The sequence below is a fragment of the Sesamum indicum genome, linkage group LG13 (assembly GCF_026168435.1).
Source record: "Sesamum indicum cultivar Baizhima isolate 11 linkage group LG13, ASM2616843v1, whole genome shotgun sequence".
Taxonomy (NCBI): Eukaryota; Viridiplantae; Streptophyta; class Magnoliopsida; order Lamiales; family Pedaliaceae; genus Sesamum; species Sesamum indicum.
The window spans coordinates 1,830,306-1,849,496 of NC_142669.1; the positions used below are offsets into that span (position 1 = coordinate 1,830,306).

Consider the following 19,191-nt stretch of genomic DNA (forward strand, 5'->3'; position numbering starts at 1 on the left):
TCTCGGTGATTTGTGTGTGACTCTTTAGGTTTTCCTTTCAGCTAGACTTGGCTAGTGTCAAATACTATTATTAATTAAATCTAATTTAATTAATAATTCTCGATCAACCCTTGATCAAGAAAACCCGTCACCATGGGAGGCCGTCTAGCAACGGTCCATGACACTAGAGACTAGGCGAATATCCATGTAAACTTTTAGGCTTTCGAGTCCATACGGGTTCGCTCCTTCTGTCTACCATCTCCCGGCCTTAGTCTAGGGCATGAAATTAGGTGTCGGTTCTCATCCTGGACTAGACGTCTATCTTAATCCTTGAGATCGCATTACGCCAAGTTTCTTAACATAGGAACCTCCTTTTCCTATTTGATCAACGACTGTGGCCACAGTTTTATAGAGCGTTAATGCATCTTCAAGTGCATAGGAGATACCTCTATCATATACTGACAGGGTACGAATCCTCTTCTTGGAACTCACCATCCCCGCTACATACTCCGACTGCATTGGATAAGGTTTATGATGATCGTATTTATGACACAGTCACCTCTCGCACAGACCCAAGATACAGTCATCGTATGCACGTGATTGAGGTGATTCCTCAAGTTTGAGGACTACTCCCGTACTATCGAAGCTGGGGACTAAGTCATACGTGTCAAGCCTCTAAGGCTTCCATATGACGATCCCCACGAGTCAGTTCAATCAGTTGACCATCTTGTCAACTAACCCATTGAAATTGCATAGACATCCAACATCTGTCGCTGATGAAACGTGGGACTCATCAAATGAATGCAATACTCAGTGCAAGTCTCAATAGAACTCTCGATGCCCAATCTCGAAGTCCTCGACTTGGAATATTTCAGACCAACCCTCAGAAGTTGGTTTCATAGCCGCTATCCAATGCGCAACCCAACTACATGGGTTATTAAGTGGTCTGTGGACATCTATTGTAACGTCAAAGCAGTGCTTGCTTGACATAATTTGGTAAGCACAATACGTGTGTCAAAAACGAATACTTACCATATTTATCGGGATAAAATTACTTAAATAAATATCGACTTTTGGTCACCTATTCCAACAGTTTAATGCATTATAACTTGCGATGAGACATTCTTATTACTTATTTTTTGGTCCATTGACAGGTTGATCAAAATTATTATTATTGTTTCAATAACACATTCTTATTACTTATTTTTGGTTTTTTGTTTATTTGAGATGAGACAAACGATGCAGAGCCAATTGCAAAGGCCAATCTTGAGCAGTTTGATCGTCAAATTAGAATGCTTTTACAGTGATAATGAGAATGAACTAATTACGATGGCTTATGATACTGACTAGGGAGATTATTTAATTACTAAAACATCCCTGTATTTTGTAGTATTTTTATGTTATATAACTGACCAAATGAGACCCATTTGACCAGGCCAAAGTCAACCATTGCAACAGCTTTTGGGAGAGATGACGTGGCAAGCTCTTACTGGTGTCACGTGTCACAAGTGCAGAGGGTACCGTACTATTATAAATATCTTCATTTATGATTATTCAAACACATATTTATTACTGTTTACCGCCTTTTCTGGTCTCCTTCGACCTCACTTATTTTCGACCTCATATTTTTCGACCCCACATTTCTAACTTAGGCATCGGAGGGTCATCGTTGAGTGCTACTAAACTAGTTTTACGTTTGCTTTGTTCTCAGAATCCACTAACAGGTAGCTTGAAAGAAGGATCTAGCGACCGACCTTGGGACCCATTTCCGCGACTCAATTCGGATTTTGTGCGACCTACATCACATACATTTGACCATATTTATTTAATTATTTGTTTATTCAATCAATATTTATATTGAGATAATGCATTAATTATGCTGGAGAATGGATTGGATTGCATATTTATTTTAAGTTTAGTTTTATTTTTTTCATCTTTTTGCTTAATCAATTCATATATTATGCATATATATACATACACCTAATAAGGTCCGGATCAACCAATTTGTTTAATTCAGTCGGATCAATGACCCAATAACTTAACCGACTCAATCCTCGATCCGATTTTGAAAATAATGATATTGGTGTATGTCTACTTCTATAGTAATTGTATTCTACTTTTTAATAGTTTGTTTTTATTTATCTCATTTAAATATATCCATTGCTTCAATATATTTTGAATTTGAATATATTCAATAACTAACAATCATATTGATGGGGAAAGAAATCAAGATAAATAAGACAACGATGATATTTTCGAAAAAGAAGGTCCAAGTCAAACTTACCAAATTGATGTGAACAACGAATTACTAAAATAATCACAACCAATAAATCACAGTCATGTAATAGAGGGTAGGTTGGAGATAAAATAGTAATTTACTCATACCTACCGTAAATAGCATAAATTTGAAATCACTTGTATCAAACTCTAGTGTAAAGCGGATTGAATCGTTCTTCTTATAATACAAATTTAATCGATCTCGTTTTTTGACGACGTCAGATCTACTATAAAAAAATTGAAAGTAAATTGAGTTTTTTTTTTTAATAATATTTCTGTAGATTCTATTAAATAAAAAGTAAAATTAAAAAGTGGGTGAAGTATTTTCTGGAATCATCATTATTCCTTCGTACCACTGAAGCCGTGAACCCGGAAATGAGATTCGGCCCGTATAGAACAGGAAAGCCGAGATAAAGATTCGCCGCGACATTCTGGTGCTACTTTCTCGGGAGAGTGGGAAATCAATGGCAGCTCGTTTGCTGAGGAGAGCGCTGTTAAGAGCTTCGAGGCCTCTGCCATCGTCGTCTCCGGTTACAAGCCAAAGTTCTTTGCTATTTCCTCTCTCTGAGCCGTCAACTTCTGCCAATTCTCCTCCTTTCTCGCCCCTAAATTTCTCGTGCAATAGCATCTGTTGTCGCCGTCTCTCTTCTCTGAGCGAGGAGTCTCATGGCCCCGCGGCAATTGATTACCGGTGAGCCTATAATGTTTAATATTGTTTTTAGGGAAAAAATGTGCAAAAGGAATTATTTTTCCAACTGGGTTTTTTGGTGAGATAGTGAATATGTAATTTTCTTGATTAGAGGTGGAGACGACATACTTCAATGGCTCTTTGTGTATTCAATTTGATAAGTTTTTATCGAGTTTAAATTAAAAAGGATAAAACTTTTGAGTGAGAGAGGAAAAAATGCTGGGAATTTTGTGTGATGACCTAAGCGTGTGGAGATTCAGAAGCTTGTTTTGGCTGAGGGGTGAGTGTGAATAAATTTACTGACTTTACACTTGTGTACAGCTCTACGCTGCAGGAAGATGAGTATCACATGTTGGCTAATTCTACAATCCATGATCTCCTTGAGAAGCTTGAGGTAATATTTTTTATGAATTTAACACTACTGTTTAACCAACTACCTAATGCTACCGACTTAGTGGTTTCTTTAATAGAACGAAAAAGGAAATCAAAAGAATTACAACCATCCTGCTTCTATTGTAATATAATTTGCTTGCACATTGTGATCATCCGATGTAAATTCTCCACCTCGCTTATTATTTTGACCATTTAGGAGCATGCATACAACCTTCCTGTACCTAATTTGACTAAGATGGGTGTACTAAGTGTTTAACTGGATTAATATTCTTATAGGAATATGGTGACTCTGTGGAGATCGACGGATACGACGTTGACTATGGGGTGAGATAAACGGTCAACTTAAAATGCTTTAGCCTTCCAAGCATTTTGTATCTGGCAGTTTCTGATTCATCTTTGTGTTAATTTTTCAGAATGAGGTCTTAACCTTGAAGCTTGGGAGTTTGGGAACTTATGTGATAAACAAGCAAACACCAAATAGACAGATTTGGATGTCATCTCCAGTGAGGTAAAACTAATCAAATTTTACAATCGGGTGGCACTTTAAATGTTTTCTTGATGTCTATGTCTGGTTCATCAGAAGTTATTGCTTTGTTCATGTATTTTGGTTTCATTCTGAGTCGTAGTTAACTGAACGTTTCTGCTTCACAAAAGCTTCATATGATACTGTTATTCGCTCATGAAAGCATAAAGTTTTGCACTACAAGCAACTATATACTCATCGTGCATGTGTTTGTGATCAAGGATGTCAAATGGATTAAGCACCAGATTCATCAGTGAGCTTCTTGATCTTAGTTGTGGAGGATCCTCAGTTTCCGTATTTGTTTTCTGGATTTTCATAATGTGAATGAAGAATATAGAGCTTAAGTATTACTCAATCATGTGAAATCTTTGATCTTTAGATTGTATCTTGGAAATGGAACCTGTACTACCCATTCATTTATCTTGCTAATACAATAATTAGAGTGGAAGTACTTTGATAGAGAACAATTTATACTCTGTGGATTTCTTGTCTATACTCGACTACAATAATAGAAGGATATGTGTGTCATAGCGGTGGCCCGGTGGCAGTAAATTCCATTGAGTAGCAACGTTGGACCACATTGGAGGCCCACTCATGGTCCCACACTCTCTCAAGACATGTGCTGCAAGATGGTAGACCAGTACCGCACCCACTTGGACTCTTAGATTATGTCTCCCAAACTAGAACTTGGTCACTTAGAATGAGAAGGTCTTCATGATCATTAAGCTTTTACCCTTCTCCCAGGTGAAGTTAGTTGTGATGTATTATTTACTACATCCCTGCACTATACAAAAGGTTTCCACCAGTATATCAACATCCTATATATACTTTTGAGTCAGTTGTTATATCAGATAAAAGGGAGAGAGTTTGATGAATTTGCAAGTTCCAAAAGTAGTTCGTCAAGTTAACTTTAGAGGAATTCGAAATGACAGACCAAATTAGGAAACCAAGGTTTTCTTTCTTAATAATACTTATGGAGAAAGCACATGATTTAAGGAACACCACCCCCCTTCAATTCGTAGTAGTATAGATTAGTAACTATTCTGTAAATCCTATACAAGTCCATAGTTTTTCCTAAAATCATTTAAACTTATATTAGATTTATTAAAATGAAAAATTTACCTTTTGGCCCACCATTTTATCCATAATTGTAAAGAAAAGACAATAAGGTTTTAGAAGCTATAGAAGGAAATGGGATTGGCACACATAAAGATATGAAAAGGTTGAGTAGAAGATTAGAGGAGAGAAGAAGTAGGAGTACTGTGAAAAATGGTACCTACAATTTACTAAACACACAAATTAATCTGCCAGATGATGCCACACTGCTAAAATTTCTCTAATCCTCTCTTCAATTTGGATAGTATAGATTCATCTGGATCTAAACTAAAACTTGTTAAGAGTGATACAAGAGTTAGATAGTTTCTGTTCATTCATGGTGCCCTGGAATTAGAAGATGAGTCTTAATCTACCTAGGATTCATTAGAGTCAGAAAATGAATGAGTAATTTGAGTTACGTAGTATTATCATTTGAGAAAATTTTGGATAGCAACTATCACATTAAATCTCAAAAATCTAATAGTCAATTTCAACAAGCTAACAGCCCCTTACATTTTCCATCCCTTCTCAACAGTTCCTTGGGGTATGCTCCGATAGCAGTAAGGATGACTATTGTTGTTGTAGTGGTGAGCAAGCCTTGAAATTTTGTCTAGAATACCTTTTGAAGCATTTGCAATTTGCTTGAGATAGCTGAACCCTTTGGAAGTTGAGAAACAGGAAAAAAAAAAAACATCAGTAGTCCAACCTCTATGAGCTGCAGAAAAGTTACCAGAAGTTCCAAAGTGCCTCTGCAAGCACACTTTGGTAAGATATTGAATCATCCATTGTCTGAGTTGATTCAATATCCAGATGCAAAGTTAAATCACTAATCCATAAGTTTCACATATTCGGGTGTCATAAAAACATTGGTTAAGCATGGACCCTAAACATATAGAGAGACAACACAAGTGCAGGTGAAGGACTGATTTTAAGTGAATATCTAACTGCATTATTATCAATCTGATGGTCAAGATCCACTTAGCCATCAGTTAGTGATTTAAGCGAAGTAACTCATGTAAGTCTTAGACACGAAGAAGAAGACTGGTCTTTTAGTTCAAACATGAGTGTTCTTATATTTGAAGCAAACTACCATTATGAGAAGAATCTCAACTTTTGAAGAAATTATGAGTTAGATTCAGTTTCAAAATTATTTTCTTTGCTTCACAAAATCTCTTTTTTATCTGGTCTGTTATTGCTTAAACTTATGGGATAATTACACTTAGACCTCTTCTGAAAATGCTAAATTACACTTTTCCTCAAAAAAAGTTTTGAATTCTCAATTTATACGAAACCCCCTTTCGTTAGGGTTTGGACGGAAAATACTCATGAAAGCAAAGAAAAATGCACAAATATTCAATTTTGTTCCTCATGTAACATTTTTATGTATATTTTTTTACTTATAAAGGGATAAATGTAATATACATACGGAGTCAGGTTAACACTATTATATTTTTTTCTTGCAAGTACAAAATTATTATATAAAAACATTAAATGATGTGTACAATCGGAAATTTATGCAATTTTTTTGGCTAACATAAGCATTTTTCGTCCAAATCTTAATAAAAGAGTGTGATGTGTAAACGGAGAATTTTGGAGGGGGTGTAAGTGTAATTTCAAAACTTCTTTGGGGAAACTGTAATTTTGCATTTTCAGAGGGGGTCTACGTGTAATGCTAAAATTTATTTCCGAAGGCACAAAATCTAGATGTTTGTTTTTCATTTTCTAACGTTGCTTGATGAGTTTTCTTTCAAGAATAATGACAGAATTCATTAAGTTTCTCCTGATATTTATTATTTTTTTGCAGTAGAAGTTAAATTATCAGTTGCTCATCCAGTAAACATCCAATTTGAGTTTTCTTTTGAGCGAACAGCAAAAATACACATGATCTTTCTGTCCATTGTTAGCCTAGTCAGAAAACATTTAGCCACAACTTACTAATTTGTAAAATTTAGCGTCATTTGAAAACAAGTGGGGATGGTTGTGGTTATCTTACAATTTTACTGTATCTATTAAGATCAAAGGTAAAAGGATAAAAGAATACTGTAGGCAATTTAATTTGGTTGAGATATATAAAATATTTCCTCCAATTTATGCCATTTAGTAAAATAAACCCATTTGAGAAGCCAAAATGCAATAATTAGGTTTCAATAAGAAATAAAATAGGGTTTTAATTCTCCATGGGTATAGGATGGGTAGAAAGTGTTAGTGCGAATAAGGTTCCCCATCTATAAATGATCATAGCTGTTAAATATCAGAGATGGGATAAAGACGAGTGGCTTCCTTGGTTGGCAGCTCCAGAGTTGCTACTTCATGATCAAGATTGAAGCTTGCAATCTATTGGGAAGTACGTATCACAAGATATAAAGAGATGCTTTGAGAATCTTGGGTAGTTAGAAAAATGCTACCAATGAACCCAAAATATTAGTTCTTACATATATGATAGCTGATTGGCATGGAGTTAATACTACTGCAACAAAGTCACAAAAGTAGGGAATGGTCATTCTTATTAATAACTTCAGGAGAATCCTGAAGATGGCCCAGTAGCTGGAACAACAAGCGAGAATTCTGCATCCTGGACTCATTAGCATCTGTTTATCATCTTTAATTGGCGAACGATTGTCATTCTACCTTCCTTACAAATGAGTCCAAATTATCTCCCTTAATTCATGTGGACATAGCAATCGACACTAAATGCTTGATGTCCCACAATAGGCTTTATCTAGCAACTGTTTTGCCTCTACACTTCGTATAAATAGTTAGTTACTGGAGAACTCTAAAATTCTGTGTCACGATCCTTGTGTGATGTCACATGCCTAATGGATGGGACATTGCAAGCTAGTAGATCCTTCACAATTATGCCTTTGACAATTTAGTGTGAGAGTTCTTTTTATAAGTAAATCCATCACCTCATATCAGGTTTATTTGAGCTTCCAATACTTTTATAGTGCACCCCTTCCATCTCAAAAAGAATAGTTAGATTTCTGCTTTTGTTAATCCATATTTAATATCTTCAAGAGAAGGCAAATATGCACTAAAGCATCAACTACACCCTGCAATTTTGGTTTGACTAGATGAAAATAAATCATTGTATGCTTGGGTGGTTGAACAAAAGAAGAAAAAATGAGCAAACTGCAGACCACTCAATTTAAGCAACAGTTGCACCTACGCAGTTATGGAGGCGCACATGTTGCATCTGGACAAGAAATGGTTCTTGATATTATACTTGATGGATTTGGTGCTGTGCTTGTAACATCTTTTTTCCTTGTTATACATTAAACAAGTTACTCTCCTTAGTGACTGAATGAAACATTCATTAAATGAGGAGTATCCTACCCCTTAACCTCATTTGTTTCAATTCAATATATATAATTGCATTACATCTTCATGGGTTGTTTTAATTCTTGAAGTCTCAATGACTTTTGCAGTGGCCCATCAAGGTTCGATTGGGACCAGAATGCTCAAGCTTGGATTTATAGACGAACAAAAGAAAACCTGATTCAAGTTTTAGAAACGGAGTTGGAAAAGCTGTGTGGACAACCTATTAGTCTTTCTTAAGTTTCACTAAATAACATTTCATTTACGTCGAAGTTTTTTGTCTCCAGAACACATTGTCATACTTTGAGCACTTGCACTTAGCCCTCCTTTTCTTTTCACCATGTTTCCCCATTACATATTGCAGCCTCACATCTTCATCACAATCGCAGGCTATGTTCATAGCACGGCAACAAATTATATGCCAGAAACTCAAAAGAGCAGGGGCTTGAATGCTGCCCATGAGCTCCGTTATATCATGGAAGTTTTGGTACGTGTTAAACATTACGAGAAAGTGTTCTAAAAATGATGATACCATGCTATGTAAGAAATATTCTTGCATAATCAAATTGGTCATCGATCATCTGAAATATCGAATTGTTGTGGATGACAATATTCTCTCAGTCCTAGACATGACTGGTAGGAAGAACCATTTCATGATTTGCACTTGCGAAACGAAAGATGAAATAATACTGCACATTTGGTATCTATATGTGGTGGAAATATTTTCAGAATCTCGCATACAATAGCTGTCTATGTACTGCCTGGCTTGTAGTCTGTCTGGCATATATTGAAGTCTGCTCCTGCTTTCCCTACTGATCATCACATCATAAAAGATACTTTCCTTGTAGCATCAAATAATAACCTCAACCTTAAGCATCTCTGCCAGCCACTTCTTTAGGACACCACAAATGTTCAATTTCCGTCTCCCTGCATTAAAAGAACTCCTGCCCTTTTGATTTAATGCATAAGGGTAAATTATGAGATTCTTTGGATTTGACATAATTATAATATTTTTTTATTATTTGCAAAAACTATTAATATTCCCAAAATTTTAATGACCGTTCAACAATTGGCTCAACTTGTTTGTCTTTTTCATCTGTTTTTATGGTGAACTGATAAAAATATTTCTGTACATTATAAATTATAATTTTATTTATTTCAAAAAAATAAATTTTGTTTATGGATCGAGTGGACAATATCTTCGTAATTTTTTAAATTTTTTCATTCATCTCGTCTGAATTTTTTTTATAATTTTCATTTTCTTCAAAAAAAAATCAGCAAAGGCAAAGTTTATCATTTCAGAGGTTATTGGTAATTTTTCAAATAACGAGAAATATTCATAATTATGTCAAATTTTAAGATAGTATAATGTAATTTTTCAAACAATGAGGGAATATTTGTAATTATGTCAAATTTTATAGGAGACGTACCTTAAAAGTTATAATCGATAGTGATTTAAATTTTTAACAAATAATGGTAGTTCTAAATAGCATATATGTTCTTTTTGGGAGCATGGTAAGTTCGTTAAGGGTACGTTTGGCTGGGGTGAGAAGTGAGAGTATAAGAGAAGTGATAGTAAAAATGAATATATAAGAGATAGTTTGACTTTTGGTTAGTGAGACGAGATGGTGGATAAGTAAAAATCGATATATATGAAACCATTTTGGAGTCTAATTTTTTTCTGTTCAAAATTGGGTGGAGAATAAAAATATAAGATCAAAAAGATTAAAGAATATATATTTTATTTTTATTTACTCTATTATCATATATATATATATATATATATATATATGCACAGAATATAATTTTTCTCCTCTTTTCTGGTAATATCGTACATAATTGTCAAAGAAAGATAACATCCCAGAAAAACTACTGCATTGAAGTCAACAATGAATATCTTTCTTGTTTGATAAATATTTTTATTAATAAGGTTTTTATTATATACTAAAATTGTATTTGTATAATATTTAATTTGTTTATTTTCTAATACAAGATAAAAAGAATGGTTATTAGTAAAATTACAAAAAATAATTTTTTCTTCTCAATCTATTTTTCTTGTACGAAACAAGTAAAAGTATTTGAAATTTTCCTTCCAATCGTACCAAACAGCTGGGAGGAAAGTTATTATTTTTTCCCTCTTTTTATTTATTTATTTATTTTTACTTAAATCAAACGAACCATAAAAGTCAACACCCGATAGAAACATTATGTTGCACAAGGTTGAATTCAACTACAGGATCAACCATCGACGACTCTTGTCCTGAAGGTTATAAACCAACAACAAAAACACCAGGAATGCAAATTTCAAAATGAGACAATGGTGCAAAAACTTGTGGCCCTAGCGCAAGATCCATTGTTTCATGTATGGCAAGCACAAAAATAGGAAGTATTGGAGATATTTAAGGAAGTCCCACATTAGCATTCACGCATTAATACATTTGAAGAGATACATTTTCACCATTATAAGGATAGTTTAGTTCGAAAAAAATTATTTGACCTGCAATAAATCAATAATCAGTCAATCGATGATAAACGTCAATTCTCATTCAGTTTTTTTGTTAAAATAAAAAAAATTAGTGAATTTGACTATTGGAGGGATGTATTGTTAAATGGAAGCAAATTCCAAAGGTGTTAGATGTAATTTTTCAAATCACAGAGGGTTTACGTATAATTACACCAAACCTCAAGAGAGGGAAGTCTACTTATCCCTACTTTTTTTTTAAAACACATTGATTTGAACCTCATGATTAGCTCAATTACAATATCTACTATTTCTCTTGTACCGAAAGTTATAGTTATTGTACAGATCAATAGTGTTATACGCAATAAATCGATTCGAACCCACAATAAATATAATTTAATTACAGAATCAGACATCGACGACTTTTATATCGACAACAGAAACACGAAAAACGCAAATTTCGAAATGAGACAACAGTGCAAGAACTTGTGGCCCTAGCCCAAGATCCATTGTTCCATGTATGTATGCAAAGCACAAAAATAGGAAGTATTGGAGATATTTAAGGAAGTCCACGTCAGCATTCACTCACCAAGCATACAAAGCATTAGTTGAGGGGTCATTGTCAAAAACACAAAGAATTGAGGGCCAGAAATGGAATATTATTAAAGTGAGCAATTGGAGTCCCCATAATATCTTTGATGGTTGTTGAGAGGTACAACAAATTCAGCCCACACAAAACTAACCACCACCCCTTTTCCAAACAACCATTTTCCACCACAAGTAGAGATGCCCCTATTTTCATCATTCTTTGCTTCCTTTTCCTCTTTTTTTTTTTTTTTTTTTTGTCCTTTCAATAAATTCCTTTAATTACACTCCAACTCCTACATCTTTTATTGTAATCTATACTAATATATATATACATATATATATAGATTTTTCTACACTCATAAATAACGAGCAATTTATTCTCCTGTGATATTAAAAATGAGCACATTATCTCTTTATGAAAAAAAAATATAGCAATTTACCCCCCTTACTTTTAAAATGAAGTAATTTACCTCCTTATATAGGTAAATTGTTTCATTTTAAAATTGTTGTATTTTAAAAAATACAGGGAGGTAAATCGCTGTTTGTTTTTTCATAAGGGGGTAATTTGCTCATTTACAATATCACAAGAGGGTTGCTTGCATTTTTTTTCTTTTTAAAAATAACGAGTGTATCCCTAATTAAATAATCTTAAAGATTCGTTATAATTACTGCACTAGTTCTTTTATTATGTCAATAATAACTTAAATTAATTTTTTTATTTATTTATTTTCAATATAATTTCTTAGTTCGTGTATTTTATTTTACTTTATAATTTTAAAATATAAAAATTTATTTATTATATGTATGTAAGAACGCACGTGATAGTGATAGTTTATAGTATGCACGCAGAGACAATATGATAGGACCACTAGTTTAAAATAATAGGAAGAGTACCAAAAAATTGTACTATTTGTATTTATTGACATTTTAGGGCATGTGGGCTTACCAAGAATTTCCCTTAACCACAATTTAATTTATAGGCCTTTTATTGCACATTGAAGTTTTTATTATTAGTGACCAAAAAAAAAATAAGTGATGATATTAAAATTATCACTAATTATATATATATATATATATGTATATATATATATATATATATATTAAGTGATAAATGTCTCTATTTTGTTTGCTAATGTGATTTTCATAATTAGATTATAACTAATGATAAAAAAAAATGTGCATAAAGTTGTTACGTAATATTTTAGTGACAACTTGAAAATTGTTTACTTAATATTTTTTTTAATAATATTAGTTTTTGTTGTACTGATTCTGAGCAATATTTTAGAATATATTACAGAGAATATAATTACGCCACATTTATAAAATGTTTATTTTAAATAAAATAAATAACATAATTTTACGGGCGTGAATAGACTAATTCTACGGTAAAAGATGCAATAGTATTTGAAATAAAATATTCATTTGGATTTTTATTCTGCCAAATCTAAGTATGATTTATGATGTTCTAATTTAGATTGAAAAAAAAAATAGTTTTTTAAGAAATAAAAGTTGGAAAAATCAAAATCTTTTCATATATTTTATAGTGTTGTTTCTTATGAAGTCATATTATTATTTGCAATAAAGGGATGCTATTGAAAACAAATATTCTTTTTAATAATTTGGAATATTACAATAAATATCTCAAAAAAAATTATAGTAAAATTAGAGGTTTGTTTGGCTAAATTTATTTAAAAAATTTATAAGTTCATATACTTCATATGATATCATATCATATTTTAAAATAAGCTCTTAAAGTAATTGAAAAAAAATAAGATTTTGAAACTTATAAGAGGTTCATACTGATAATTTTGTGAAGAATATTATTAAAATCGAAGAAATTTGTTAATTTTTTTTAAATAAGTCAAAATTTAAGAAAAAAAAAGCTTATAACTTTCTAAAATTTTATTTTCAAATCTTATAAATTTATCCCAAATGATATCTAAGTCGTTTTGTCCAGTATTTTCTGTCTAAACTATCTCAAAATAAATAATAAACTTCGTCTCTTCCATCTCAATCACTAATTCTGAGGAAATATTACAAAAAAAGATTTAAATTTTTTTCCTATTTGTTTATTTTTCAGTGAATGATACGTATTTTCAATTTTATATAAGTTGTCGTGTGAAAATGATTATGAATTTATTTAGGAATATTATATTTTTATATTAAATTGCAATATCAAATTAATATACTGTATAAATAAATATATTTTTACTTTCTTATTGTTTCAAAAACTGAAAATTAGAACATAAACAAACAGTATGAAACTTCAATAATTATTTTAAAATTCCATATGGAATTAATTATCAGAGAGGGGTTAAATGCAATTTATCATCTGTGATATGTGAAATGAGCAAATAATTTCTATAAAAAAAAGGAATTAGCAAATTACCCCATGTATTTTAATAAATGAAGTAAATTATCCCTATTAATGGTTTAGATAGGGAGTAATTTACTTCATTTTTCAAAACACAGAGAGCAATTTACTATTTTATTTTTCATATCACAAGTGGATAAATTGTATTTTTCCCAGTCATAGAGAAAGAGAGAGAGAGAGAATGAATGAAGCGTGTTGAAATGAATGGAAAGTAGTAGTCGTTGATGTGGTTTGAGCGACTAATGGTGAGAATGAAGTCGTGAAACAGAGGAGTTTGGATGAGAGGAGAGTGAGACAGCTCAGACTTACGTACGTCTTTCATTCACATCTATAAAAGTCAGAATCTTCAACAGTCGCAGCGAAAGCTTAAACCACAAAAGAAGCGATTGCGTCCCTCCCTTTTATTATTCTAATCAATCAAATTATTAAAATAATAAAAATATCTCCTCCTATGTTTTAATTAAATAAAGCTCAATTGAGATCCATTTTTTTTAAAAAAATAAAAATAAAAATAAAAAACTTTGTTCGGCTTTATTTTCAGCTTCCGATACTTTTAAGTGGGTTTTTATTTTTGTACGAGGTAAAATCACGACGACGAGTTTTTCAGAGATTTGACATAGTTACGAATATCATTCATTATTGATAAAATTACAAATACCCTCCTCATGTTTAATGAAACTGCGTAATTCTTGGATGGAGATTTGAATGTCAACTTTATCCTTGCTGTATTTTTTTTAAAAATAAAATTATATAAAAATCAAGCCAGCGAACGATAGCACAACCCCATTCGGACCCCAACCCCCATCACCGGCACTACCTCCTCCCAATCGCCTTTGAAAACGGATCGATTTCGATCGCACCAAAGCGCCCAACAAACTCTGAGAAACTTGGCAAACTCTGCACTGTCCAGCCCCACGTGAGCCCGTTGAATCCATGCGTCCACGCCAAGACCCTCACGACTCCGTTTGGCTTTTTGTAATAATTTTTTTATACAAATAAAACACGATGAAATGAAAATATGTTTGAATTAATTCCATTTGAATTGATTGATTTAAAATTATATATTTCAAATCCCAAATAGCAAATTCAGTTGAATTTGTTTGGATAATTTTAAACTTAAAAGATTTCAGATCATTCAATTGCAAATTTGAATTATATTTTATTAAATGTTGATGGATTTTAAATTCTTTTATCATCAAGTCATTTGAAAATCCATTTTTTAAATCCTTACATTAATTCAAATATAGCCTAAGATATTTTATGACAATTTCTTGTATAAAAATACGCGATAAAATTGATTTTTTAAAACAAACGGTCCAATCCCAAAAAAAAAAAAAATAAATCCAAACAAACATGATCTCACAATTTCGACCAAATTATCAAATACTTCGAAACTAATTTAATAACATTTAATATTTTATAAGTTTTATATATACGGACTTATAAGATCTTCCGTATACATTCAACCAAGCACTTTTTAAATCGCTACTGTTTTACTTGAATGCCACATATTTAAACTTCGACAACGACCCAAAACTCATAATTTTATACGGATATATTATGAACAGTCAATAATAAATCTATAATATTCAATTAAACGCAAAAAAATGCTCGATTGTTAAATATTTTAATGAGGTTTTCATAATAGAATTGAATAATATCTCAATAAATTTAAATAAAACAAATAATTTAATGATATTTATTTAAATAAATAGCAATAATCACAATAGATTTGATCCAACTTTACTTTGTTTTTTTCCCTAATAAAAAAAAGGGGTCATGGGAATGTGTGATTGTCATGCAATGGAAATTGGTGGATGTGTAGCAACTGCAGTCTTTGTTGAATCAGTATTTTTCACATAGTTTATGACTTTTTCTTTTTAGAAAAATCTCAATTAAGCTGTCAGCATCACTTTATCAGATGTTTTGGTTCATTACTCCATTTTTTTAAATTGATCTGATGAAATTTTCAGGTTGCTTTTCCCTTTGATTTAAAAATAATAGGGATAAATTACATTCACATCCCTAAAATTAGTTTAAATTGCATTAATATCTCTTATCTTTTATAAAATTATAGTTACACTCCCTGAGAAATATTGTGTAAGTATTGCAGTTGAATAAGTGTAGCTGTAATTATAATTATAACGTTAGGGACTGCAGCTGTAATTTTGCAAAGATATGATGAGTTTGTGTATTTTAGTTTAATTTCAAAGGGTGTTAATGTAATTTAGCCACGTAATAGTTATATAATTTATACGAAAATATTTCTTTTCATAATTAAAAGAGTAAGAAATAATGATGTTATAAATTCCAAAAGAAGTACTAAAAATATAAAATAATAAATTTATTAATACATCTAAAAATTAAATAAATCTTCATATATGTTTTTATTTTTTAAAAGAAAACCCATAATTGTCGATCGTACGCTGCACTAACACTTGTTAGTTCTGTAGGTAATATGAATCAACTTTTAGTTAAATAATTATGGGTTCGTTTTTTTTTTTTTTTTCCGAGCAAAAAAAATTACGTTCATAGGTAATTTATAAAGTACCATTATAAATTATCGGATAAATTTTTTATTGCAATCCATTTTGCATCATTTATTTTATTTTATATATCCGTTAAGTGTATAAAATTAATTACGTTATCAATTTTATCGAAAAAAAAATTATACACGCAGCATGTGCACGAAAAAATGTAATAAAAGATGCAACAAAAATCCCAGTTCAATAAATAATAGGTAATACATAAGTACTCTTATAAACGATTTATGGTTCCAGACATGCATTGTACTTAAGGATCGGAATTGAAATTACTCAAATTTTATTTTATTTTAATTTTTTTTTGGGGGGTATCAAAATAAAATCTTATGGGAAGGTTGATTTGTTTCCAAGTAATGGTGTGTGAGATTTTGCTGATGAGGACAAAGACAAGTGCGTGTGTGTGGGCGCCTACGTGCCTCGGTGTAGACCGTTTCCAATTGTGAACGGCTGAGATTCGATCTCAGCTCGTGGCCGCCGATGAACCGCCTTCACCTTCAATGTTACGTAACCTCAAGGAATTACACTTTCCTTTGATAAGGTTTGGTAATTATATTTAGATTTTTTGTAATTTGAGAAATTATATTTAGTACGTTTGAGGTTTAATTATATTTGTATAACAAATAAAAGTTTCTTTGTTAATTAAAATTTACTGAACTTGCAGATATTAAAAAAAATTGCGAAAAAATTTGTATTTACTTCCAATTGACTTATTGCTGATATCTTGCAGGTCAAATAAATATTCTTATGATCAAATTGCTCTCATATGTCTTCACACGTTAATTCATGAGAAGAGGTATATCTTCACCGTTATAAAATGTAGTTTAGTTTGAAAAAAATTATTTGACCTGCAATAAGTCAGTAATAAGTCAATCGAGAGCAAATATCAATTTTTATTCACTTTATTTTGTTGATATCAACAAATTTTGGTGAATTTTTATTAACAGAAAGACTTATTTGTTAAATGAAAGCAAAACTTCAGAGGTGCTAAATATAATTTTTCAAATTATAGGAGGATTACGTGTAATTACATCAAACCTCAGAGGAGGCGAGTGTAATTATTCCTATCCTTAATTTGGTTTTATTTTTACAATTTTTAGGGTTTTTTTTTTTTAACATACATGATTATATCATCGTCTCGATACCAAACACTTTATTAGTTCAGTCAAAATATTAATGCAACTAAAAACAATAATCAAATTATATAATTTAACATAAAAGTAAGACAAATACAGATTTGTCCAGTGAGACTCAAATTCATGACTTCAATTTGTTCACGAGACCTCAGTTGTAATCACGAAGTTAAGACATCATTAATTTTTAATTTTTTTTAAAAGATGTGTTTTTGTATATGTAAAAAAATGTAGAAAAAAGATGTGATTCAAATATATTTTTCTGTAATTATTAACAATATCATATTGGTATATTATTAACTTATAAATTTATGAAGACAAATAATAATAATAATAATAATAAAAACAGTAAATTAAAATGTTTTCTGCGGTACATATGAAAACACAGATTATTAAATTTAAGCAGATGAAAATTGAAATTTGAGAATGAAATTTTTATAATTTTTTAATTTATCTAGCACAAGAATAAGTGGATTAATTAGTACTATCACACACTAGAAAAAAAAAAAGATTATTGGCTATAATTTTAATAATTATAAACTAAAAATCATGATAAATAATTTTTATTGATCACGATTAAATAAAACTAATGTAAGAATATAAATTTTCCACCAAGAAAAAATTATTTTTCGTGGCTCTTTATTTTAGCCACCTTCAGAGATATCACTGTCGACAACCGTTGTATGGCCGTGGTCGATGACTATTTGCTACAGTAATTTTATTTTTAATCATGATAATTAGGTTAAATGTTGGATTTTTTTTAGTGATAATTCAATTATTTATTTTTATTTAATTGTTTTTGGCTTAATATATTGATTCGACAGAAAAACGATAATGAATTGCTAGCTTAAAATATATAAAATGAAATAAATCAAAATTAGAAGGCAATAAAACTAAGATATTGAAATCGTTTTGTCATAAAATTGTACACTATGTTTGTTTTTATTTTCAAGTTATCTCCGGAACAAGTCAAAACGTACCCAATATTTGCCATCATTCAGAAACACCTTATCTAGGTGTTTTAAACTGTTTTAACATAAATACATACACATATATATAAATATATATAAAATATATATGATTTGATAATGAATAGTAATTTTTGTCTCCCAAAACGAAACATTAAACATACAATACTTATTTTAAATTATCTCCAAAAATAAATCCAAACATACATACTATCTCTAACACATACTTATTTATCTTTATTTTTCTCTCTCTATCTCCACAAAACACTTGAAAAATGAATCCAAATATTATGGTAATTTCTTGTGTTATTTACTTCACGTATTGGTTAGTTGGTATGTAATGATTAGGCGGTGTTAAAAATCAATTATTGATTCGTATACTATTTACTAATAATTAGTAATAATTGATTCAAGAAAATCATATCAACTGCCATTTTGGGCAATGGTGTGTGTGTGGAACAATATATATAAAGAAAATAATTTATCGTATTAATTTTTTAAATACTTAAATTTGGTCCTTTATGTTTAAAAAATTTAATGATTTTAATATTTTTTTGCTTCACATTTCTCTCTCACGCTATTTATTACAATTTATAATTATAATTTATCCTCTTCACAAATATCTTTATTCTTATTATCCACCCCAACATTCTTTCTATATCACATGCTAATTAATATATATATTAAGGTCACATTTAATGGCGTAAAAGAATAAGTTTATATATATTAAGCAAACCATATTTTTATCATAATAAATTTAGAGGGCGATTGCATGTTTACAAAATAGTAATAAAACTTTTTAAAATTTGACATTTCTATCCTCTTATAATCATATTTATTCAAACACTTTAAGACGC

General features: G+C 30.8%; 1 protein-coding gene across 1 annotated transcript; it reads left to right on the plus strand.

The window, feature by feature from the left end:
- The first annotated feature begins 2,587 nt into the window (after positions 1-2,587).
- On the plus strand, positions 2,588-8,608 carry FH (frataxin-like protein). Its single transcript, XM_011080736.3, has 5 exons — positions 2,588-2,947; positions 3,266-3,338; positions 3,614-3,661; positions 3,751-3,845; positions 8,381-8,608. Exons 1-5 carry the CDS (start codon positions 2,721-2,723, stop codon positions 8,508-8,510), a joined length of 573 nt encoding a protein of 190 aa, XP_011079038.1. The 5' UTR covers positions 2,588-2,720; the 3' UTR covers positions 8,511-8,608.
- Positions 8,609-19,191: the final 10,583 nt, after the last annotated feature.

Excerpts from the sequence above, each read along its gene's own strand:
- FH (XM_011080736.3), top strand. The coding sequence starts at position 2,721 with ATGGCAGCTCGTTTGCTGAGGAGAGCGCTGTTAAGAGCTTCGAGGCCT. Across the intron at positions 3,662-3,750 it reads GATACGACGTTGACTATGGG|AATGAGGTCTTAACCTTGAA; the intron begins GTGAGATAAACG and ends TTAATTTTTCAG. Across the intron at positions 3,846-8,380 it reads TGGATGTCATCTCCAGTGAG|TGGCCCATCAAGGTTCGATT; the intron begins GTAAAACTAATC and ends TGACTTTTGCAG.